The sequence below is a fragment of the Anolis carolinensis genome, chromosome 1 (genome assembly GCF_035594765.1).
Source record: "Anolis carolinensis isolate JA03-04 chromosome 1, rAnoCar3.1.pri, whole genome shotgun sequence".
In the NCBI taxonomy this organism is placed as follows: Eukaryota; Metazoa; Chordata; class Lepidosauria; order Squamata; family Dactyloidae; genus Anolis; species Anolis carolinensis.
The window spans coordinates 280985928-281012075 of record NC_085841.1 but is presented as its reverse complement, the minus strand read 5'-3'; the positions used below and the strand labels follow the sequence as shown (position 1 = coordinate 281012075).

Sequence of the window (26148 nt, the reverse complement as noted above, 5' to 3'; positions counted from 1 at the left end):
GGTGGGATATAAACATGATTTCTATAGCAGAGCAGCCCATCTTTAAGTGAAAAGGGAAAATGCAGACCTTGGCGAAGTTGGTCCTGCGCCCAGGCATCTGCTTGCTGACTAGCCCTGATTTCTTGAGCACAGATGGGTCCTGGAGTAGGGGAAGTTGAACCAATGGGAATGGATTTGGTGTTCCCCACCGTGAGCGTGGCAAAGTTCTCGGGTTGTAGCAGTTGGGATTCAAAGGTCTCCTTGCGTCCTGCAGCGTATTCCGGTTTACGTGACAGGGCGTCTGCTTGCTTGGTTTGGGCTGGGGTCACATAATGGATCTGGAAGTTGAAACGTTCAAAGAATAAAGCCCAACGTTGCTGCCTCTGGTTTAGTTTGCGGGCAGTTCTTAGGTGTTCTAGATTACGATGATCAGTGTGGACTTCAATGGGAAATTTGGCCCCTTCTAGCCAATGTCTCCAAGTTTCAAAAGCTGCCTTTATGGCCAGTAGTTCTTTTTCCCAAATGGTATAATTTTTCTCTGGTGTGGTTAGTTGACGGGAGTAAAAGGCACAGGGATGAAGGTGGTCTCCCACCGGTTGTAAGAGTACAGCCCCAATTGCCACATCCGAGGCGTCCGCTTGCACAACAAAAGGGGTTCCAGGATCTGGGTGCTGTAGAATTGGCTGGGACGTGAATAATTTCTTTAGTTGCTGGAACCCTTTCTCTGCTTGATCAGTCCAGCGGAAGGGCTGTTTTCCACGGATGCAGCTAGTGATTGGGTCAGACCAGTGGGCAAAATCTGGAATGAACTTGCGGTAATAATTCGCGAACCCCAAGAAACGCTGCACCTCTTTCTTGTTAGTTGGCGCCCGCCATTCCAATACTGCTGAAACCTTGGCTGGATCCATGGAGAGCCCTAAAGGCGAGATGCGGTAACCAAGGAAATCTACCTCTTGTAGATCAAAGGCGCATTTTTCCAGTTTGGCATAAAGTCCATGATCCCGCAATCGTTGTAACACCATTTTGACGTGGTTCTCATGTTCTGATTGTGATCTAGAAAACACCAAAAAATCGTCCAGGTAGATTATCAAGAACCTGTCCAGATAGTCCTGAAAAATGTCATTGACAAAATGCTGGAACGTTGCGGGGGCTCCGCATAAACCGAAATTCATAACTCGGGACTCGAATAATCCGAATTTGGTCTGGAAGGCGGTCTTCCACTCGTCCCCTTCCCTGATGCGAACTAAGTTGTAAGCCCCCCGAAGATCCAGCTTGGTGTAAACCTTGGCTCCTCGAAGCCGATCCAGTAGATCCGAGATTAAGGGCAGGGGATAGCTGTTCCGCTTGGTGATATTGTTCAATGCTCTGTAGTCCACCACCAATCGTAGTTCCCCTGACTTCTTCTTCACAAACATCACTGGAGAGGCGGCTGGGGATTGAGAGGGTCTGATGAATCCCTTGCGAAGGTTTGTCTCTAGGAATTCCCTGAGAGCTTCTTGCTCTGGTTCAGTCAGGGAGTAGAGATGCCCTCGCGGGATCGGGGCCCCCTCCACCAAGTCAATGGCACAGTCATAAGGTCTATGTGGGGGTAATTTCTCGGCTTCTTTCTCATTGAATACATCCCAATACTCGGAGTACTTCTTTGGCAAGGTGATGATGGGCTCGGTGTCTGTGGCATGGCATACCTTGGCTACGAGGCAATGGTTTTGGCAGTACGGTGAAGCAAACTGCAGTTCTCTGTTGGACCAGGAGATGTTAGGGTCGTGGAGAGTCAGCCATGGAATTCCCAAAATCACAGGGAAATGGGGAACCTCGGTAACAAAGAAGGAAATCTCTTCCATATGTTCTCTTATCCACATCCTGGTGGGTTCCGACCATTGACTTACGGGGCCCGTCTTGAGGGGGCGGCCGTCAATGGCTTGCACCACACGGGCATTCTTGAAATCATGATATTGTAATCCCAGAGAGTCGGCATACTCTCTATCAATGAAGTTGTTGGTAGCTCCAGAGTCTATCATGGCGTGGATCATGACGGGTCCCCTTTTTGCTGACCATAATGTGACCACGAGAAGGAACAGGACCCCGGTTGGCGGCTCTTGAATGGATTTTTTGACCGGGTTGGCGAGCCTCTCTACACCCGGTCGTTGGCTTCCCCCGCCGGCTGTGTGCCAGTCGGCTCAGACGTCTTCGTCTCCGTGGAGGACGCCGCCGCAAGCCGGGCGGCAGGCTTCCCCTTGGCTGGGCACTCTCTGGCGAAGTGGCCCCCGTTCCCGCAGTACCAACAGAGGTTTAAGCGTTGACGACGGGCCTTCTCGGCGGCATCTAGTCTGGGACGCACATTGCCCAACTGCATCGGCACCTCCTCGCCTCCTCTGGGGTATGGGGTTGGCGGTGGGGGTCTCCACACTGGACGTGGCTGAACGCTGGCGGGAGCGGGGGGTTTTGCCCCGGCTCTACTGCCCTGGCCTCGAACCCACTGTTTCCTGTTGGCAATCATGACTTCAGCCCGTAAACATTGATCAATGAGTGCCTCGAGGGTCTGGGGAGGATCCACTTCGTCCTTGCTGATGGTGTAGCTCAGTGGCTGCCCACCGGGTACGGTTCCGGTAGACATTCTGGCCAAGGTTAATTGGTGCTTAGGGGGGCGGAGTCAAACTGTCACGACCCAGGCTACAGAGCACCAATAACCATACGCAGAAGCCAGAATCTATCTAATATCTTTATTAAGGAAATATATAAAGTTAGTAAAAGCAAATGTAAAAGATAGTCCAGAAGCAGACCTTTCAGGAAAGGTCAAAATTAGTCCAAAGAAATAATGTCCAATATGAAATATTAAGGTCCAAAGTTGTAATCCAATAACCGAAACACTCACTTTGCCAAGCAAAGTGAGGGGAGATGACAAGGTCCTTTAGTCCATAAAACTTGAGCGTGGCTAGGAAATAACTTGATCTTGAACGTGGAACAAGGTAACTAAGAACAAGAACAAGGTCCGTGGAATAACTTGATAAATCCGTGGAACAAGGCAAGGATTGATCCTGGGAAACTAGGCAAAGTCCGTAGATAAACAAGGCTGGAAAGCAAGGCGAAGGCTGGATAGCAAGGCAAGGCTTGAGCAGGAGCGAGGCTTGAACCGGAGCGCGCTGTCCAGACACAACTCGCTCCGTAGGCTGACGAATTGACTCCGCGAAGTTGCTACGCGGCCCAAACACCTATATAGAGTCCAACTTTCTCACCAAAGCGGTTCTCTGGGAATCAGAAACGAAAGCTAAACTCTGAGACCAGATGTTAAACTCCTTAAAGATTCTCACGAGAACCAGTGTTAATTGGCAACATTCTTAGCTGCTATCCTCGCACTCCTGCGCGAAGCTGAATCCAAACTTCTCTGTTGTTTACAAAACTCCCGGCGCAAGAACACGGGAGAAGTAGGCTCTGGGGTTGTTTGACATACTTCTGGGGCACAACTTTCTTGCAGGTGCAAGGTTCCCAGATCTGCCTGGGAAAGATCTGGCTGAGAGGAATCCAGTTCAGACTGGGAAGGTAAAAAACCCAAGTTTTCATCTTCATCAGGAATTACAATGTCCTGAGCAGGACTACAAGGCCCATGGTTCATCACAACTCTCAAAACAAGGGAATTCCAGACAGGAAACAATCAGGGCCAGCTAACACCTCCCAACAAAAAATTCACTCAGCCAGAAAACAGCCAGGCTTTAAAGCTGCAAGCCCATTACATGCTAATCATTTCCCCTAATTCCAACATTCATACTTGCCTCCAACAGACAAAAAACAATCAGAAATATTGTATATTCACAACCTTGAGAAAATAAGCTCCCCTGATGGCGCAGCGTGTTAAACCGCTGAGCTGCTGAACTTCTGGACCCAAAGGTCGCAGATGAACACAGCCCCCACTATTAGCCCCACCTTCTCCCAATCCAGAAGTTCGAAAACATACAAATGAGAGTAGATGAATAGGTGCCTCTGCGGCGGGAAGGTAACGACGCTCCATGCAGTCATGCTGACCACATGACGTCCGAGGAGGCTACGGACAACTCCGGGTCTGCGGCTTATAAATGGAGATGAGCACCAACCCCCAGAGTCAGACATGGCTGGACTTAATGTCAGGGGAAAACCTTGACCCTTTACCTTAACTACTACCAATTCCTCAGTACTTTATTTCCCATACCACCAGACTTCGCCACAGCAACGCGTGGCCGGGCACAGCTAGTGCTTATATAAACAATGCAGACCTAGATATAGATCTATAATTATAGATATTAATTTCACATATGCATTTCCCCCTGAAATGTTTGCAAATCCTCTCTCTGTGTGTGTGTGTGTGTGCATTTCCCCTACAATATTTGCAAGTATATATTCATATCTCTCTAGACATGTCTATATATATTTGTGTGTTCATTTCCCCCCTGTAATATTTGCAAGCCTTCTATATAAGTTGGTAAGAATATATTCATATCTATCCAGAGATCTCTCTTTATATAGATAATTATATCTATATAGGATTTTCAGAGACTTACAAACATATTAGGGTAAATTCATATATAAAAATAATGTACATATATGGCTACAGATATACAGGTACATGGATCTTAATGTATATAGGATTTGCAAAGACCTGCAAACATATGAGGGAAACATCTTTTCTGTATATACAGTAGAGTCTCACTAATCCAAGCCTCGCTTATCCAAGCCTCTGGATAATCCAAGCCATTTTTGTAGTCAATGTTTCCAATATATCGTGATATTTTGGTGCTAAATTCATAAATACAGTAATTACAACATAACATTACTGCATATTGAACTACTTTTTCTGTCAAATTTGTTGTATAACATGAAGTTTTGGTGCTTAATTTGTAAAATCATAACCTAATATGATGTTTAATAGGCTTTTCCTTGATCAGTCCTTATAATCCAAGATATTCGCTTATCCAAGCTTCTGCCGGCCCGTTTAGCTTGGATTAGTGAGACTCTACTGTATATAAGAGTGATGAAATCCTGGCGACCGACAAAACAACAAAACTACAGGCTCCCCCCACCTTGAAATTTGACAACACAACCCACCATCCACGCCTCTAGGTTGATACAACAAAAAGAAAAGAAAAATAAAGTCCTAATTAGAGGGAGAGGAATAATTGTTTTTATCCAATTGCTGCCAGTTAGAAGGCTAACTTCTGCCCACTTGGTCTCCTAGCAACCCACTCAGCCCAAGGGACAGGCAGAGTTAGGCCTCACTTAGGCCTCTTCCACGGATTATCTAATTTGCACTGGATTATATGGCAGTGTAGACTCAAGGCCCTTCCACACAGCTATATAACCTATTTATAATCTTATATCATCTGCTTTGAACTGGATTATCTTGACTCCACACTGCCATATAATCCACTTCAGTGTGTATTTTATACAGCTGTGAAGAGGGGGCCTCATATAATCCAGTTCTAAGCAGATAATATAAGATTATCAATATACAGTAGAGTCTCACTTATCCAACATAAACAGACTGGCAGAACGTTGGATAAGTGAATATGTTGGATAATAAGAAGGGATTCAGGAAAAGCCGATTAAACATCAAATTAGGTAATCATTATACAAATTAAGCACCAAAACATCATGTTATACAACAAATTTGACAGAAAAAGTTGTTCAATGCTCAGTAATGCTATGTAGTAATTACTGTATTTACAAATTTAGCACCAAAATATCACAATGAATTTAAAACACTGACTACAAAAACACTGATTACTAAAAGGCAGACTGTGTTGGATAATCCAGAACATTGGATAAGCGAATGTTGGATAAGTGAGATTCTACTTTAATATGAAATAATTATTGTGATAGAATAATACAGAACAATATAATCTCTAAAACCAGGACAGTAAATAAAGAGCAACACTCTGAAAGCAGGGAAATTGGAAATTCCACAAAGGAAACAATCAGGGCCAGCTAACACAGACAAAAAATATTAAAAAATATTGTATATTCACAACCTTTAGGAAAGAATATCCCCTGATGGCGCAGCATGTTAAAGCGCTAAGCTGCTGAACTTCTCGACCGAAAGGTCGCAGGTTTGAATTGGGGGAGCGGAGAGAGCCCCCACTGTTAGCTCCAGCTTCTGCCAACCCTAAAGTTCAAAAACAAGCAAATGAGAGTAGATGAATAGGTACTGCTCTGGCGGGAAGGTAACGGCACTCCATGCAGTCATCCCACATGACCTTGGAGGTGTCTACGGACAACGCCAGCTCTTCGGCTTAGAAATGGAGATGAGCACCAACCCCCACAGTCAAACACGAGTGGACTTAATGTCAGGGGGAAACCTTTACCCTTTACCTTAATTACCACCAATTCCTCAATACTTTATTTCCCATACCACCATACTTCACCACAGCAATGCGTGGCCAGGCATAGCTAGTTCATATATAAAATTAATGTAGAGAGATAGATAGAGAAATATAGTTACATAAAGCTTGCAAGGGGTTAATGCCTATAAATCTGTAGGAGAGTTTAACAAAAATGCTTTCATAAGATTAATGAATATATGTTTTTCTTCTTCCCGACTTGCAAGGGTGTCTTTCCCTTTTCAAAACATTCCCTTGATTAAGAGCGAGGGAGGTTTTGCAAAAGAAAACACACTGATAAGGGAGGGTAAGAGAGAAATATATCATATATTGCAAGCAATAGCCTGCAGGCCCCATTGCCGGCCTTGACCTTGACCCCATTATAAGCCGAGGGAGGCTTTTTCAGCTTAAAAAACGGCTGAAAAATTAGGCTTATCTTCGAGTATATACGGTAAGTATTCTAGAAATGTCCACGTTTGTATCAGATATTAAATTCATCAAAACTGGTAAGAAAATGTTCTGTATTATCTCTGTGACATTAGATAGGACTCTATAACTGCTCAGACAATAATCAAAACCAAATTATAGGGATCAAAGGTTTCTCACAAGCAATAGTCACCTCTTCAAATTGCTTCAAAAGGACAGCCATGAGGGTTCAGTAGCTCACCCCATAGATGGAAACAGCCCTTCTATGCCCACACCATTTGCAGTAAAGAAACATTGGGACATATGTTTGACAGAATGCTGTGCAGGTCTCCTCAACCTGCAGCCCCCCAGATGTTTGTGCCTCCAACTCTTAGAAGCCCTATCCAGCTTGTTCAATGGTCAGGAATTCTGGGAGCTGAAGTGGAAAACACCTGGAGGCCGCAGGTTGAAGAGGCCTATGTGTTATAAATAACTTGCCACAAGTTCCGCTACCATATGGAATTCAATTGGTATCCATGTAAAAGTTGTTGCACAGGTTGAACATCCTTTATAGGAAATGCTTGGCAGCAGAATTGTTGTTTTATTTAGAATACCTGCATTGCATATACATACATAACGGCATACATGGGAGGTGTGACTAGTCAAAACACAAAATTCACTTATGTTTCATTATATGTATTCCTGAAGGTAATTTTACAGAATGTTTTTAATAATTTTGTGCATGAAACAAAGTTTGTGTACACTGCATCACCAGAAAGCAAAGGTGTCACTCTCTCAGTCATCCATGGACACTTTCAGATTCTGGATTTCCAGATAAGGGATGTTCAAGATGTATCCACCTTCAGTGAAGGCCAACTGGCTAATGGGAGTCTATTCTTCAGTGACCACTATGAATGTTCTTCATTGTGGAGCCCAAACCTCTTCAGTTAGGTACAACTAAATGGATGGAAACCAATGTATGAGATGAGAATAGTAATTCAGTAAAACCCTGCTTTCTGCCAGTTTCCTCAAGAGGGCATGTGCTGCAAAAGTTGGTCCTGGCATCCATTTGGTTCTGTACTTCAGTCATGCACACACCTATATCTCTCGGTCTGGGAACTCTCCTTATTTCAATGGGAAAGATGTAAATTAACAACGCACCCCACCGCATCAGCGTAGGCCAGGCACGGGCAAACTTCAACGTTCCAGGTGTTTTGGACTTCAACTCCCACAATTCCTAACAGCCTACTGGCTGGAAAGAAAAAGAAGTTGGTATTGAGGGAGATAATAGGCTTTCTCCAGCTCACACTGTTTGTGGGTCCACAAACAGCGCACCATTATAAGGACCCTTCCACCCAGCTTTGAATTGGAGTATCTGTGTTGACTGCCATATATCTCAATTCAAAGCAGAAAATGTGGGATTTAATTCAGCTGTGTGGAAGGGGCCTAAAGTCCCTTCCAGACAGGCCCTATATCCCAGGATCTGATCCCAGGTTTTCTGTTTATCCCAAGTTATCTGGCAGTGGAGATTCATATAATCAGGTCTAAAGCAGAAAACTTGGGATCAGATCCTGGGATATAGGGTCTGTCTGGAAGGGTCCTCAGTTATGCTCCTGGTTTTCTTTAGAAGCTTTATGGATTCCTTGGGCCCTTCCACACAGCCCTATATCCCAGAATATCAAGGCAGACAATCCCAGAATATCTGCTTTGAGCTGGGCTATCTGAGTCCACACTGCCATATATTCCAGTCCAAAGCAGATATTGTGGGATTTTCTGCCTTGATATTCTGGATTATACGATTGTGTGGAAGGGCCCCTACTGTCTTGTATTTTGGAGACACTATCCTAACACACAATAATACAGGAATATATCATTCTGCATACCTTAAAGAGTGGTTTTTGAGATATTCCAGTTACAGAAAGAAAATCTGTATATGGTTATTATCAGATGACATAATACATTACTTGTTGTTCTGCCCCTTTTATTCCACCCACAGACAAATTACTCACTTACATGTAGACTACACACCTCTGAAAGTGGTAGAACTGCTTGCTGATACACGACTGCCACATATTCAGAGGCCTGATTTGCATTAGCAATGAAGAAATTGCATGCACATTTCATTGAGGGCCGAAGATGCCTGGAGTAGGCCGACCCTAATGGCCCTTCCACACAGCCATATAACCCAGAATATCAAGACAGAAAATCCCACAATATCTGCTTTGAACTGGGTTCTCTGAGTCCACAATGTCACATATTCCAGTTCAAAGCAGATGTGGGATTGTATTCAGCTGTGTGGAAGGGGCCTTAAGCACAGTTATTCGTAAATTAGCCAATCGACTCCGGGGCATTATGTGCCAATAAATCCTACCAGGTGCTGCCTGTGACTTTCGGGCCCAATAGGCGAAGGGTGTAGGGCAGGCACTACGAAAGAATCCCCACTCAGGAAGGGCCCGCAAGGTGAGGGAAGGTGCATAAGCGAGGGAGGGAAAACGGGGCTCTAAAAACACTGATTAAGTGACGGGAAGGTCCGCTCTCCCTGAGGAAAGGCCTAAGCCCCTCCATGGTCTTTCCCAGCGAAGCCCTCACACGTCCCGCCGGAGCTCAAGGCAGCTTCTTCCCTCTCGCTTCACTCACCTTGTGGGACACGGAGGAAGACGGGCCTGCTTGCCTCCCGCCCTCTCAGCCAGCTGAGGCCGCCGCGCCTGCCAGCAACGGTGCTCCCTATTGGCTGCGTCGGTCCCTCGCGCCCCGCCTCTTTCCCCTGTCAACGCAGCGGACGCCAAGATGGCGGCCTTGGAGACCGGCGAGATGCTTCCGAGGAGGAGCGAAGAGGGCGCCGCTGCTGCCGCCACGAGCTTCCAGAGGCGAGGCGGGCGCTTGGCCTCTCTGCCAGGGACACGGCCCTCGGCGCGACACGGCCAGCTCCTCCTCTCCAGCGGCCTCCCTTCCCTGGACGCCGGGCTCGGTCGGTTCGGGCGGGCGGGGTTTGAGGCATGCCGCACGCCCTTTGCGGGGAGGTTGGAGGGGGTTGGGGGGAGGTTTGCTCGCTCTCCGCCCTCCCGTTTCTCCCTTCGCAGGCATAGGCAAACTTCGGCCCTCCCTCCAGGTGTTTTGGACTTCCACTCTCACAATTCCTACCGGCTTTTAGGAATTGTGGGAGGGGAAGTCCAAAACACCTGGAGGTTGGGCCGAAGTTTGCCCATGCCTGTCCCATCCTCATGGCCAAAACCGCATTTGCAAACCACGGGAAATCCGGAGGTGAGGAAAAGGAAGTTGCCCTTGTAAAAGGCGTGTCACCCGAGGCCCCGTCCGCATTGGCGATTCCATGCAGTTTCAGACCAGTATTGAAGAAAGTGGTTTTTGCTGTGCTGATAATTATGGAGGAAATCCTAGAACCAATTTCAGATAGTGTCAGCTTTGCGTTCGGGTGGTTCAGTGGACACAAAGTTTGTTTCCTTCACGAAATGATTAAAAATGCAAAGTATAAAATTACTTTTTAGGTAATGGACAGTAGACAAGAACTCAAACAACCAGAACTCTCGAGAAACCATCAAAAACATGGAAGAAATAATATATTTTAAAATATGTATAATACAGTAAAATGATGTGACATTAAGTTTGTCTTTTCTTAACTTGTTTTTAATTACTGTAATTCAGTATTAATATCCAGTCAATACAGAGTTTATGGTATGGTACAGTGTGGTGGTGTGCCCCCAGTGGCACAGTGAGTTTAACCGCTGAACTTGCTGACTAAAAGGTCCTCGGTTCAAATCTGGGGAGTGGGAAGAGCTCCCGCTGTTAATCCAAGCTTCTGCCAACCTAGCAGTTCAAAAACATGCAAATGTGAGTAGATCAATAGATACTGCTCCAGCGGGGAGGTGTTTATGGATATTGTCGGCTCTTCAGCTTAGAAACTGAAATTAACACCACACCCCAGAGTCTGACATGACTAGACTTAATGTCAGGGGGAAACCTTTACCTTTACCTATAGTGTGGTGTGTATGCCTATTTTTTAATAATAACTGTTAAGCAACTGGAAACTAAATTTATCCGTCATCACCAATCTGTCTGGATGCTGGCTACTGAGGGCCCTTCCATACAACAATATAACCCAGAATATCAAGGCAGAATAACCCACAATATCTGTTTTGAACTGGAATATCTAAATCCACACTGCCATATATCCCAGTTCAAAGCAGATAGTGTGGGATTTTATTCAGCTGTGTGGAAGGGGCCTGAGTCTATATAAGGCAAATATTTAACAAGCGAATTTCATGTTTAGACTTGGGCCACCTCTCCAAGATACATCATTATGTATGTATATACAAATAGAGGTATTCCAAAATCGGCAACCAAAAATACAAGGTGTTTCAAAAAGATGGGCCTAATTTGAAATCGTTCTATTTTTAATCATGACCCACCTGTGAATTAAATTTTTACCACTTAAAAGATTGAGGCATCGAGTTTTGAAGGACTGTCACTGGGTGCCTCTTCCAGCACCCATAAACCCCTAGTCTCAGCCATTCACAAGATGGTAACCTCAGAATGTAAGGTCTAATGATATACCGTGTTTCCCCGAAAATAAGACAGTGTCTTATATTAATTTTTGCTCACAAAGATGATCTAGGTCTTATTTTCAGGGGATGTCTTATTTTTCCATGAAAAAGAATTCACATTTATTGTTGAACAAAAAAATGAACATTTATTATATACTGTACAGTAGTTGTCATGACAAACCAGCATAACCAGCCAAACTGTGAATCCTATCAAGAATTTTTTGTTACTACCATTATTTCCATGTACAACACTCTGTGGTACGTACATTTACCAATCCTGCATGCTCTGGTGTTCTGTTCGGCAGGCATACTTCCAAACAAAAACTTTGCTAGGTCTTACTTTCGGGGGAGGCCTTATATTTAGCAATTCAGCAAAACCTCTACTAGGTCTTATTTTCTGGGGATGTCTTATTTTAGGGGAAACAGGGTATTATCCATGTGTAGGGTTTTTCTTATATTTATTTCTGATTCTAAATGGTTAGTAAAGCTTGGTGACTTGATAACTGTTTGTAACTTTTCTTGTAAATGTAATATGTTGCCATTGTAAAATATACTGCTTTGAAATTGAGTCCCTTTTTGAAACACCTTGTACTTCAAACCCAAGCAGTTTGAATAAGGAATATTCAACCTGCATTACCATGCCCTACAAGCTTGCCCTCATTGAAATGTGGGTGAATCTGAAGTAGCTTCCCACCAGTATGTTGGATGGATTGTCATCTATGCTTGCTTAAAAAGAATAACCCCCTCCAGGCAAATGCAAGTAGATGACGCTTGGACCTAGTGAACTCAGTCCACATTTGATCTTTGCTGAAGTAATCATATAGATCTCAGTTTTAACCTGCTGGATATGGCTCAACTAACTTCAATTGTTGTGTTTCAAAAATTATTATCAAATTGCAGATTGTGTTGGAGGAAGGGCATACGTGAAAAACTAGGGTATTGTCTGAGATTACATGATTCTTTGTTTCTTGAATATTGTATGTCCTGCTTAATAGCTAAAATTCACAAAGGAGCTTTGTGTAGATGAAACTTACCTTAAAGTTAAGTGGATTAGGATCAACTGTATCTGCTTGTGAAACTTTAGGGCCCTCATCTATTGATGACGGAATTGTCTTTGACCTAGGGTACAGCTACACTGTAGAAATAATGTAATTTGACACCACTTTTACTGGCATGGATCGATGCTACAGAATCCTGGGATGAAGCACTATTTGGCAAAGAAGGCTAAAGAATTTGTGCTGGGGCCCACCAAACTCCAACGCCATGATTTCATAGCATTGACCATGGCAGTTAAAGTGATGTCAAACTACACTATTTTTACAGTGTAGCTGCACCCTAGAAATAAAATAAAATATAGGATATTATGCCTGCCATTTAAACTATAAAGTTTGTTCATATTATATAATGGAACTTAAATTTAACTATTGTATGATGTTGTAGATCAGTTTCTTAGATGTCTTATGTTAAGCAGTTTGCAATCATTATAGCTTACTAAGAACCTCCAAAGGGCCAAAGGACTATCTATTTCAGTATTCTTTTTCTCCAGAATCCACCTGTTTTTACAGATCATGGCACGAGAGTGGTAGAACCATTCAAGACATTAACTTACATACATTGATTTAGTGAACAATTTTCTGTCTGTATGGGAAGGAGATGCATGTAGTAGTTGCCTTTGCATCTTAGATCCAGCTAGTATGTTGCAATCACTGCATGTCTTATGGGGACCAAGGTGTTTTATTTTCATGCCTTCACTCCAGGCATGGGAGCCTACTAACATCAATGTCAGGGTTAGCACAGGGTCTTCAAGTGACATTGACACTTCCTAGAATTATCTTTCCAGCCCCACAAGTCAGCAGGACAGCTACTCCAACAGAGCTGGGAGCCTGCAGTGGAATAAGTGCCATCCTAGTGCTGGGACCCACCACACTGTTGAACAGCATTTTCACTAGTTACTATGGTCCCCCATACAAGCAAATGCTGCAGAACTACGTTCTTATTTTGCTCCTTCCTCATCCTCCCCAGAAATGCATACTTTTTTCTCCTCTCCACTCCCCCACATGACTTATGTAATACCTTAATGAGAGTACATACAACTGCATTATATCCCTTATAATGCACTCTTGAACATGTGCAAGGTGGAGAGTAGCTCTCCTGAACCAATGAAAAACCCTTTGTATCTTACAGACCTGACTTATTTAACAGTTTATATGTAGTTTTGGGCATTGATAATTGTCAAAGCTGTTGATTTAACTACTGAGTCCTTAGACTTTCTAAACCAAGGAAACATTGTTACGTATGCGTAGTACTTATTAAAACAAGGGAACATTAGCTATGACACAACTAAAGTAATTTAATTTAGTTATATAGAGATCTGCAGAATCTTTTAATTATATTGTGAAAGTAATTGTAGTGTATGACATATAATTATATGCAACATGTAATTATTTAATAGTGAAATGTAAGAAGTATTATAAAGGTAGTTAAAATATTTTTCTCGTTGTATTTTGTCTCTTCCTGTATCACCTTTCCTTGATATTACTAATGCTGAAACCATTGGAATGTATTCTCATTATTTAACTTTTCGTTTTTTAATTCCTAGGTGGAGGTATGGCAGTTGGAACACTTCTTCTTATAGGTTAGTATGAAATATATATGATATCACATTTCTTAGCAATTGTGTCAATATCTTTTTATTTCTATTCAAACCTTAGGACTGTGGGAACATAATACCAGCTTTTTAAGTAAGTTTTTGGATGAGAACATGAGCAATGTTGTACTATACAAACCAGCACATCTGCATTGACCACTTAATCCAGGGTGAAACCAGCATAGATAGAAGCTTATTCATTGTGCAGCTGATTATATTGCAAGTCCTGAAACAGGTTTGGGGGCCAGATGGTGCTTACATGCACCACAGAGGCTGGCCTCAAACTAGTTTTAGGATCTATAATAGCTGCGGCTTGACAACCACAGGCAATGCATTTTTTCCAACTCCCTCCACTGGAATGTGCAGTTGCGAAGTGGTGGAGCACATTGGGGTCCCCACAGTAATTCATATTCTGCAGAATCAGGCCCCACCTATACGGCCATATAATGAAGCTTCGTAATGCAGTATAACTGCACTGAACTGCATTATGAGCTTATTTTAAATTTAATGTCACTTTTAATGTTTTTATGTTTTATGCTATAGGCACTATGTAGTGCCATTTGTAAGCCACCTTGAGTCCCCCCCAGGGGTTGAAAAAGGTGTGATATAAATATGGTAAATAAATAAATATTGTAGATGGGGCCTCACATTTGGCACGCAGTGTAATTTACATTTAGGCATACTGATGCACATTTAAAACTCTTAGAGTATCCCTGACTTCTTATCTTGTTTTTAAGCCCTTAAAGCTCACTGTAGTATGCATTTTTGTTGTGCTACCACTGTACTGTCAGGTTATCTTTAAACTGCATTAAATGGTCAGTGTAGATGTGTCTACTCACATTTGGTAATTCATATAATTGGGCTGTTTTAATGATTTGAAATGAACTATTCAAAGTTGTTATCAGTCAGTACTACTTCCTGAGGTACAGGAAGAAATTTAGACTGGATCTTTTATATCACTGGTATGGTAAGAACTCTGATTCCATGGACATGTAACTTTGATTACAAGATTAAGCCAACAACCTTTGTGTTTTCTTCCCTGTTGTCTTTTCTCCGAAGGAAATTACTCCAGTTCTTTCTATTACATTATGCCATTGTGCAATGCTTTTGACACGAAATAAATAAATATTATATTATACCAATGTTAGTTTTCATTGTAAGGGGTTTGAAATTGGTGTGCTTTCCAAAAATTTTCCATGACCTCCGAAAACCGCTAGACACTTCCAGTGAAACACAAACTGTTTGTTTATATTGTAGATGAAATAAAATTTCACTGTGTTGCTCATTGGGTTTGAAACAAAAGATAGTCCTTTCTGAAGCATCTTTGAAAAATATCACCTCTAAATTAACATGCATTCTTGGTATCTTGCATCCAGCAACAATGTGCTTTGCTGAAATATCTCCTAACCTCATCCTGAACTCAGAAAGTGATGGTGAAAATCAACAAAGCAAAGAAATCCATACACTGATAGTGGCATGCCCATCACAGCAGATTTGTGCAAGAAGAGAAGTGATCCTTCAGTTGCCTAGACATCAGGGAGGTAGACATAACCTGAAATAGTTGGATAATGCTTTCCGCATTATTAGGTGATGGAACATATCCTTTGAGTCTGCATTGTAAGAGCCTAAGGAGAAATGTGGAACAAGTATGGCTTGTTAAGCTATCTTTAAAGCTAGTAAATAAAAGAGAACTTCCTCTATAGTTTTATTTTGAGAAATCATGGCTTAAGGAGGAACAAGGAATTAACCTTGAACGAACTTCACCATATCTCCTTGTACTACCAATTCACTACTAGGGAGCCGACTCCTAATCTCTAAGAAGTTATGACAAGCACTCTGAAAGACAAACCATGGAGTTTTGGGGTTGTGGGGAGGCCAAACAAATGGTAAAATGTGAGGAAAAGCTAAAGGACAATTAGATATAGAAAAAAACATTGCAGTACTTAACAGTTTTTCACAAAATGTGGCTGTGTAGTTGTTAATCAGGGGTCTTTTACTGAGGAAAATGAAAAAAACAGGAAAATGCAAATAAAATGGAAAATATGACATTTCTTCACTTCCTAAGATGAGGCAGAAAAGCAGTACAAGTGTCTGTTTGGAAGGTAGTCTGATCCTGCTGTGCAAGACCTAACTCAAGACGTATAATGTGATTTAGTCTGGAGAAAATACATACCCTGTTTCCCCGAAAATAAGACAGTGTCTTATATTAATTTTTGCTCCCAAAGAAGTGCTAGGTCTTATTTTCAGGGGATGTCTTATTTTTTCATGAAGAAGAATTCACATTTATTGTTGAACAAAAAAAACGGACATTACAAGCTAACATAACCAGACAAACTGTGAAACCTATCAAGAATTTCTTGTTACTGCCACTATACCATATACAACAATCTATGGTACATGGAGGGCCACAGGAAACAGCTTGTGGGGTTTGCAGATTGCCCATCTCACACATACACTTAGCATTCAGGTGGATGGTCAGAGCACTCTTTTAAGGTCAATGGAAAGTGGGTTTTGCACTACAAGTCCCATCAGGCCTTAGCTATGGAATGGTGGGCGTTGCAGGCCAGCAATGTCTACAGCAGAATGCATGCAAAGAATGGCTTCCTCTGGGTCAAGATGAGCCACATATGGAGTAAATGCTTTGGAGGCGTCATGGCTTAGGAAGAAAGAAAAAGCATTCACTCCATATGTGGCTCATTTTGACCCAGAGGAAGCCATTCTTTGCATTCATTCTGCTGTAGACATTGCTGGCCTGCAACTCCCACCATTCCATAGCTAAGGCCTGATGGGACCTGTAGTGCAAAACCCACTTCCAAAAAGTAGAAATAATAATAATAGACCTTTCTTGAAAAATGTACCTGGTTCTCAAACACTATCTGGCACACATCCAGTGAGGAAGGAGGCAGGAAAGGCAGCCACGTGGAAGGTGAGGAGGTGGGAAAATGAGAAGGCAGGAAGAGTGCATGCCTGGCGAAAGGGAAAGAGAAAGGCAGGAGAAAAGGATCTCATGCACACAGCTTAAGGAGAAGCTGCTTCTCTCGCTTTTTCCTTCCCTCTCTTGAGCGAGTGCCGGCCAAAGAGGGAAGGGACAATCTCAAGCAGCCTCGTCTCTTTCACATTCACACAACACCAGACAGGAAGCTTAAGGAAAAACTGCTTCTCTCGCTTTTTCCTTCCCCCTCTTGAGCGAGTGCTGACCAAAGAGGGAAGCAAGGGAAGGGAGAGGGGAAAGCATGAGCGACGCTTTCACACAACACCAGCCGAGGAAGGAGAAAGGAGCCCCGGCGGCAGCGGCGGCGGCTCCCTCCTAGGTCTTATTTTCGGGGGAGGTCTTATATTTGGCAATTCCCCCAAACCTGTACTAGGTCTTATTTTATGGGGATGTCTTATTTTCGGGGAAACACGGTATGTGCAGGTTTACCAGAATTCTTTGCCAAGTGAGCTAAACCATTTGGTCATTTTTAGCTGCCTGTTTTTAAGAAGATGGATAGTTCAGCATCCAGGAATAGTAATTAGGAAGATAGAAATAAAGGCATTTTGAATCCAGTTCCTGAATCCACATACTTTACGTATCATATGTACTCATATATAAGTGGACCTGGTATATAAGTCGAGGGCAGGTTTGGGGGCCAAAATTACAGATTTTTTTTTAATGCTCCATGAATAAGTTGAAGATCATTCATGGAAAACAGAAAGCACTAATGTTCCTTCATGAGTATAGACATCCCTGTTCGCCATCACTGCTGTTTTCTTGCCCATGCATTTAAAAAAGCCATAAGCAGAGCCATGATAGAGAGAATAGTGATTCTTTTTGGTTCTCCTGGGATGGACTAAGTGTTTGCTTTTGCTACTCTGCTCAGAGAAAGGTATGGTTCCTTTTTTGATAAGAGTTAAGCTACAGTATTCACATTGACTCTGTATAAGTCAATTCTGTTTTTTGGGGTTGATTTTTTGACTGGAATGTCTAGGCCTAAGCATGAATATATATGATAATGTCATATAAAATATGGATCTTAGAAAGTGGATTAAAAGTATGAATGTCTTGTCAGTAATGAAAACAATAGTAGCATCTGTCACAAGCTTAGTCTAGACAAGCTCGCTGTATCATGAAACTAAAGCTGTCAAATTAAGCCTCTTTGGAGGTTATTTCAGCATTACACTCTAAGTGCAGTAAAAGGGTTAATTTAAAAAAATCTGCCTTCAAGGTGAAAATAAATTGAATTGCTCCCCTATTACGTAGATCATTTCATATATTACATTCTTATATTCATTATTCAGTGTACATTATGGTGGCTAGTTTACTATCAGTAAATCCACAATTTCCACCAATCCCAGATAAGCACATTATATACATTAAGCTAGCTGTGCCCGGCCACGCGTTGCTGTGGCTTTTTGGGTTTGTTTGTTGGCCAGGTGGATTAGCAGTGAATAGCCTTGCAGCCGCAAAGTATGGCCGTTTTCTTCCTATTGTAATCCTAGTTTGGTGAGCTGGAATACACTGAATAGTCTCAGTGTGGCAGGTATACATGCTGTTATTAGTCACCTTGATTAGCATGTAATGGCCTTGCAGCTTCAAAGCCTGGCTGCCTCCTCCCTGGAGGAATCCTTTGTTTGGAGGTGCTAGCTGGCCCTGATTGAACCCCCTCCCTTCCTGTCCAGGGAGTTGAAGAAGGACCAGCAGAAGACAGGGCTCAGTGGAAGGTGCCTCCCCCAGGCTGCTGTAATCAATAGCAATGATATTTAGTAATAATATGAAGGATGTGGGTGGACTACAATTTCCCAAAAATTTTGGGTTAATTCCCCCAAAACTTCCCCAGTATTCACAGTTGGCTGTGTTGGGTCTGTGTGCCAAGTTTGGTCGAGATCCATCACTTGCTGGGTTCAGTGTTCTCTGAATACAGGTGAACTACAATTCCCAGACCCCAAAATCGTGCCAGTATTCACAGTTGGGCATGTTGAGTCTGTGTGCCAAGTTTGGTCCAGAGGTAACGTTGGTTATCTTCAGTGCTCTATGGATATGAGTGAAGTACAACTCGATAGCAAATTCAACCACCTCCAAACACTGCTACTATACCAAGTTGGCCGTGTTGGCTCTTGCACTGCATTTCATTGGGTTGTGTTATATGGGTCTACACTGCCTTATTATTATTATTATTATTATTATTATTATTATTATTATTATTATTATTATATAATGCGGTTTGAACGGCCTTGGACTGATTTACATGGGTCTATACTGACCATATAATTCAGTTTGAACTGCATTGGTCTTATATTTGCTTTCAATTGCTGCATTTCAGTATTAATGTCTAGTCCATACAGGGTTGTGTGATGGCATACTATGGGGCATAGCATTAATACAAACTCTCAAGCAACCAGAGACGACTCAGTTATCCGGCATTGACCACTCCCCAAGGGTGCCGGTTAAATGAGAGTCAACCGTCATAGCATTAATACAAACTCAATCAACCAGAGACGACTCTCGGTTATCTGGCATCGACCACTCCCCACGGGTGCCGGTTAAATGAGAGTCAACTGTCATAGCATTAATGCAAACTTTCAAGCAACCAGAGATGACTCTCAGTTATCCGGCATCAACCACTCCCCTTGGGTGCTGGTTAAATGAGAGTTGACTGTCATAGCATTAATACAAACTCTCAAGCAACCAGAGATGAGTCTCTAATGTTTTGACCATTTCTAATTTAAACTAAACAGCGAAACTGAGGCCCTGGGCTGAGTGGGTTGCTAGGAGACCAAGTGGGCGGAGCTTAGCCCTCTAACTGGCAGCTATTGGATAAAAACAATTATTCCTTTCCCGCTAATTAGGACTTCATTTTTCTTTCCTTTTTGTTGTATCAACCTAGAGCCATGGATGATGGGTTGTGTTGTCAAATTTTGAAGTTGGGGGGCCTGTAGTTTTGCTGTTTTGTCCGGTGCCCTGATTCCATCACTCTTTTATATATATAGATCAGGGGTCTCCAAACTAAGGCCCGGGGGCCGGATGCGGCCCTCCAAGGTCATTTACCTGGCCCCCGCCCTCAGTTTTATAATATAATATTTTTATATCAGTTTTAATAATATATTGTATATATATATAATATTGATAATAATATTATGTTATCCAATATAATACTAATAATAATACCATATAATAATATTAATTAAATGTTATATATTACATATTATATAATAGTATAGTGATATAGTTCAATATAATATATAATGCTAATATTGTGCTATGCTAATAATATAATATATTGTATGTACATACAGCTGCTTCTGGGTGAGAAGGGTGGGATATAAATGTAGTAAATAAATGCAGTAAATAAAGAATTGATTTTAGACTTAGGCTCGGCCAAAGTCTGAAATGACTTGAAGGCACACAACAACAACAATCCTAATTAACATGACTATCTCATTGGCCAGTAGCAGGCCCACACTTTGCATTGAAATCCTGATAGGTTTATGTTGGTTAAAATTGTTTTCATTTTTAAATATTGTATTGTTCTTTTGTTGTTGTTGTTGTTGCACTACAAATAAGACATGTGCAATATGCATAGGAATTTGTTTGTATTTTTTTTTCAAATGATAATTCGGCCCCTCAACAGTCTGAAGGATAGTGGTCCGGCCCTCTGCTTCAAAAGTTTGAGGACCCCTGATATAGATGGTCGAGCATCCATGGACATGTTGGTGCCAGTTAATAAAATGGGATGAAATAATCTCTTTTTTTCGGCATCTGCGGAGAGTGTGTGTGTCATCTCTGTGTGGATATGGAGAGCCCACTGTTTTCAAAATGTAAAACTGAAGGCCAAAATTACTATATAATTACTAAAAACACATCTATCCTTGTTAGTTATCAAGGGTAGGTGTGGGTTTTTTGTGGGTTTTTTCCTGCAAACATTTTAAGGAAAAAATGTAATAATATTATTTTGGGTTTTAAAATTTGTTATTACATATCTGCTTCATCTTAATTTTCTGTGATGAAACTGGATTCTAATACATTCTTTTGAATGTTTGTTAAAGAGGTCAGTATTGTTTAAAAGGTTATCTCACAAGAGGTTTTTTCAATAGCTGGGGTCATGTTTTAAAAAGCTAAACTATTAGTAGACTATAGGCAGGACTATTCTTGTTCAGTCTAAGCCTTGTAGCAATTTCAGCTATTTTAATTAGCTACCTTTTTTGTTTTAGGTATGCAATTTAAGCTGTCTATTAAAGAGTACTTTTCACTTGTCAGCATAATTGACTTTATCACCTTTTTTAAAGTTGAAAAAGGTAATCTCTAGAGAAGTACAAAACAGTGATTTGCTAAATATAATTACACAAAATATGAGTTGTCAAAATTTACCTTCCTGCTAAATGGCAGAGTGCCAAGTATTGTAACATATATGTTTGCTAACTTTGTACTGACATGTGCTAATTAAATACAAGTGACACAAACTAACCTCTTTTGAGCTCAATAACTACTGTGGACATTATTAAAATATTTTAGATAGTGGGGATTATTACAACAGTCTGATCTCATCATCTACAGCAATTTAAGTGAAATGTTCTTGAATTTAGGAAATGTACACCTTAGATCTTAATTGTTATTCTTTAGAAATGTGAATAAAAGTAGGTATGACTTTAGTTTATTAAGGTAATAAGGATGGATAGTGACAGATTTCCCCATAGCTCTAGGGCATCCTGTCTAGACTATCTACATCATATCATTTTTGCAGCTATCCAACATTGCAGTACTCCATCCCCATATTTTCCAATGCTTGTTATCTAAAGGGATTTCTAGCAACATCAATTATTGTTGTGTGCCTTCAAGTCATTTTCGATTCATGGTGACCTTCAGGCATCCCTATGAGGTTTTTTTTGGCAAAACCAAGATTTACCTTTGTGTTTCCTTGAGCCTGAGAAAGTGTGACTTGCCCCATACCATTATGTGGGTATCCACAGAATCAGAGAATCATAGAGGTAGAAGAGACCTTGTGGCCCCTCCAGTCCAACCCCCTGCCAAGAATCAGGAAAATCGCATTCAAAACATTCAAAGCACGCCGGACAGATTGCCATCCAGCCTCTGCTTTAAAGCCTCCACCACACTCCAAGACAGAGAGTTCCACTGCTGAGCAGCTCTCACAGTTAGGAAGTTATTCCCAATGTTCAGGTGGAATCTCCTTTCCTGTAGTTTGAAGCCGTTATTCCACGTCCTAGTCTCCAGGGCAGCAGAAAACAAGACTGCTCCCTCCCTATGACTTCTCTTTATATATTTATACATGGCCATCATGTTTTATCTCAGCCTTCTCTTCTATAGACTAAACATGCCCAGTTCTTTAAGCCACTACTCATATGGCTTGTTCTCCAGGCCCTTGATCATTTTAGTTGCCCATCTCTGGACACATTCCAGCTTGTTAACATCTCCCTTCAGTTGCGGTGCCCAGAATTGGACACAGTATTCTAGGCGTGGTCTGTCCAAGGAGAATAGAAGGGTAGCATGACTTCCCTGGATCTAGACCCTATACTTCTATTTATGCAGGCCGAAATCCCATGGCTGAATGGGAATTTGAACTCTGGTTTCCAAAACTATAATCCAACTCTCAGACCATTATACAATAATGGCTCTTATAATGATCTGGTATCACTGGTCATTTTAGATGTTGGAAATCCTAAACTAACTATGTGGGATAGGAAAGTGATATGGACTTGCACTGCTTTGATAAGCTCCACAGAAATCAAAACATCATTTATTCACAATAGAATGAAAAGTGGGGGTGCAGAGTTCTCAGCTGTGGTGCAAGTACACATAGGGATAAGATATATCCAGAGGCCTCTTGATATAGTACCAACAAGAAACAGCAACAAATACAGCAAATTGAATCACATCAACAGATCAGTAGAACTGTGCATACTGTGAAACTTCAGGGATGCAGCTATCCCATCCAAGAATCGGAGGGGCTGCCTGAAAGAGAGGAAGCAGATGGCGCTATAGATAACAGCCCATGACTTCTAGGGTAAGATGACCAAGAGTGCAGCATCCTCATCTCTGAGTACAAAGGACACCTTCACAAGCATCATCCTCTTCAATAGGCTCAAATGAAGGGTCAGACTGCACAGTGTGTTCAGCCATGACTCTTGATCTTGGACCCAAGGCACTCCATTGCCTTGCAGAAATGTTATTTTTTATTATTTCATGTTGTCTATTGATGTCCTGCCTTTCTCCTGACATGGAACATTAGGTGGCTTACAACAAATTAAAACAATATATAGCTGAAATTTAAAAACAAACAATTCTAGTAAAACACCCAAGTTAAAATTTAGTTTAAAACACATTTAAAACATAATTTAAAGGTAAAAGCACATCACATCACATTAAAAAAACCTTTCTGCTAGTCACAGTTCAGTCTAACAAGTCATAATCCTGCCTAATAAAAAGGCCTTTGCCTGCTAGTTATTTGGGAACACTGACTTTTCCATGTCCTCACCAAAAGTACCTGTATGCTCTGTGTTTTGATTTAGTAGGATCACCTATACCCAGTTCTTTCAGCAAAGGACACAGAGCAGAAACTTTCCTCATAGTTGTTTTTCCATTTGTTTTTATCAAATTCCATATGAGTTTGATAAATAACAGACTCATTAAACTGTCTTCCACTCTTTTTCATTCCCCATATTTACATATATAGGCTTCCAATGTTTCTCTCCTTCCATAGCTAGGTGTCAGAATGGGGCCCACAGTGTTTGACAGAAGTTCAGCTGTGGGAGGACCTTTCCCTGAGGACAAGACAATTAGCAGCTTTGGATCCAGGGTGTTCCCCACCATAACCTCAATTTGCCTGAGGATTGCAAGCCTGTCTTAGATCATTCTGACTTTGTCACTGTGTCTTTCTACACTGCCATATAATCCAGAATATCAAGGCAGATAACCCACATTTGCTTTGAACTGGATTATCTGAGTCTACGCTGCCAGATGATCCAATTCAAAGCAGATAATCTGGATTTTATACATGTAGAAGGGGCGGCAGTGGACTTTCCATGTGTTTGGCAAGGTTGCTGGAGCTACGAGAATCCCCTGCCTATGCATGTCTAGAACATTTCATGTATTGTCACACACAAAAAGTAGCAATGCTATTCCCTTGCTGCATCATTCACAAGGAAGAACAGTCCACTAGCACAGCTTGGTCAGCTCCACCAGCTGTAGCATTTTATTCTGGATCAACATCTTCCCTTGAGCTACAGAGAAGCCAATCATTAGAAAAAATGTGTCTTGTGGTGCCTTCTGCCTCCCCCACCCATTAGTTGGCTCAAATTACTTTGATTATTTTTCATACCAGTATATTTGATCACTTCCCATTCGAGAATATAATGGAGGGTCTCCTCAAAGGAAAGAACCCTCTTCAAAATACACCCCTTGACTGATCAAAATATAACCTGTGTGTTGATTTCCTGGTTAAAAAGGTCTCTATTGCTTCTATCAGAACATGTCATCTTTCCTATGTATGCCAAGAGCATTTTCTTCCACTATGGCACATTTGAACCAGCATTTTCTTGTGGTATCTGCTTTGTCATAGACTTGCATCCCAAGGGCAAGTTCAGGCAAAGCCTGCATAATTTCCTACAAGTCTTGTTTCTCAGTACTTCTACAGTTGCTGTTCCTTTTGTGCTTGTGCTTCCCTGAGGCATGTTTATCACAATTCTAGAAACTCGTGACATGCCCTCCATGAAATCCCCATCCATATCCATGAGACTTGTAATGAGGTGGTGTTACTGAATGTGTGTATGGTGATGGTAAGTGCCAATTGAAATCACACAAGTCATTGGGATATAAGGCAAATATCTTTGTACATAATGTGCTAGTTTGATGTGCTGAAATTTATATGCTCAATAATTTTGTAGTCTTGTTAAGTTTGCACATTATGCTTAGCCGCAGCATTGTTTTCCCATGTTGTTTGAATAATAGCAAGTATGTATATTTTTCCTTAAATTATGTGGGGGGAAATGCAAGAAGAGCCTGTTTTTATGATGCTAAAAACCTGTAACAAACAACTGGAGTGAGAAGGGATCCAGGCTGAGCAGGCTTTCAACTAAGACTGGGAACAATGGGTGCTATTAGAAAAGCCTTATATGTGAGTGCACTTTTGATTTTTTGAATAAACAAAAGTTTAGTGACCTAGAAATGAATCAATAAAAAGCTATTCTCTGTGTGACAAACCAAAGAGCTGAAGGATTCTTGCAGAAGCATTGACTTTAATCATTTAAGATATATTGTTTGTGAAGGCTTTCTGAAACACGTGTAATCCTTTGAACACTTTCACACACAGTGAGGTGTTTCAAGTTTAGTTTGCACTTCCAGTTTAGTCCTACTGTAAGCTTAGCATTAGAGAATCCAAAATTAGAAATATAATTAACATTCTGGAAAAATAAGGTTTGAAATACAGTCACACTCTTTTTAGTAATGCATTTTTATGTAATGTTTGCTCACAAAGCATTATTCAGGCATTGCTTCAAAGTTACAGCAGCTCATTTGCTGTATTTTTGGACTATAATAATATTTGATGCAACTTTTTTAAAAAATAGTTTAGATGAATCAATATAGATTAAATTCACATATATCCATGTCATGGAGCCAGATCCCAGGGCTGAATTTCCAAGCCCTGAATCTGACTTCATAACATAAAACAACCCTGCAAGCACCTGGCGGGAGAAGATAAAATGAGCCTGGGAACTCAGAGTTGAAAGTATAAACAATTATAATTGCTGTAGTGTGTGGGAATAGAAATCATGGTAGAAATGTGATCCAGAAGGTGGGGTTTGATGATGATATTTGCGTGTGATATTACGTTGCATCAGAAGTGATAAAATTAGATGTATGTAAACATTAGGTCATTCTCGACTTTTCCAAAGTCATGTATTCTTCAATAAAGATTGAATTTGAGAGCAGCTATCTTTGATCTGCGTTCAGACTGATCCTTTGAAGTGAGCCTGACATTAAAGTCGAGAATCCATTTCTCACCCTCCTGCGGAATTCGCAGTGAAGTGATAATGAGTGAAGAAGGAGATCAAAGCCCAAATGGGGCAGAGAGGCCTTTGCAAGGGGCCCGGCCGAAGAGAGAAGAAACGCTGCAAGCCATAGCTTCCTCTACGGGATACCCCAGGCCGAACGGCGTGACCCAGAGGATTCCCAGAGGGGGAAGAGGCGTTCCGGCGGCGGCAGAAACCAGCTGGGGATCTGGAG

At 41.7% G+C, this 26148-nt stretch overlaps 2 protein-coding genes across 9 annotated transcripts in view; one reads left to right on the top strand and one right to left on the bottom strand.

Annotated features, from left to right (window-relative positions):
- immp1l (inner mitochondrial membrane peptidase subunit 1) overlaps nt 1-9503 on the bottom strand; it is a 68539-nt gene extending 59036 nt beyond the window's left edge. Inside the window, exons 1-3 of one of the 6 annotated variants that reach the window (XM_062980357.1) lie at nt 9366-9490; nt 7890-7980; nt 5976-6109 (exon numbers count right to left, since the gene is read on the bottom strand). In XM_062980357.1, coding sequence (XP_062836427.1) covers nt 5976-6109; nt 7890-7899 — 144 coding nt within the window. In that variant the 5' untranslated portion in view covers nt 7900-7980; nt 9366-9490. Of the gene's footprint in view, nt 1-5975; nt 6110-7889; nt 7981-9099; nt 9346-9365 lie in introns of those variants that run through there. The other 5 variants (XM_062980565.1, XM_008106490.3, XM_003214685.4 and 2 more) reach the window with 5 other exon arrangements.
- A 12-nt stretch (nt 9504-9515) lies between these two features.
- Nucleotides 9516-26148, top strand: part of elp4 (elongator acetyltransferase complex subunit 4) — a 250688-nt gene continuing 234055 nt past the window's right edge. For all 3 annotated transcript variants that reach the window (XR_505895.3, XM_003214707.4, XM_062980074.1), the window contains exons 1-2: nt 9516-9696; nt 13887-13922. Coding sequence is in view for 2 of the 3 variants with exons in the window: in XM_003214707.4 (XP_003214755.1) it covers nt 9516-9696; nt 13887-13922 (217 nt within the window). In the remaining variant the exon portion in view is untranslated. The remainder of the gene's footprint in view (nt 9697-13886; nt 13923-26148) is intronic.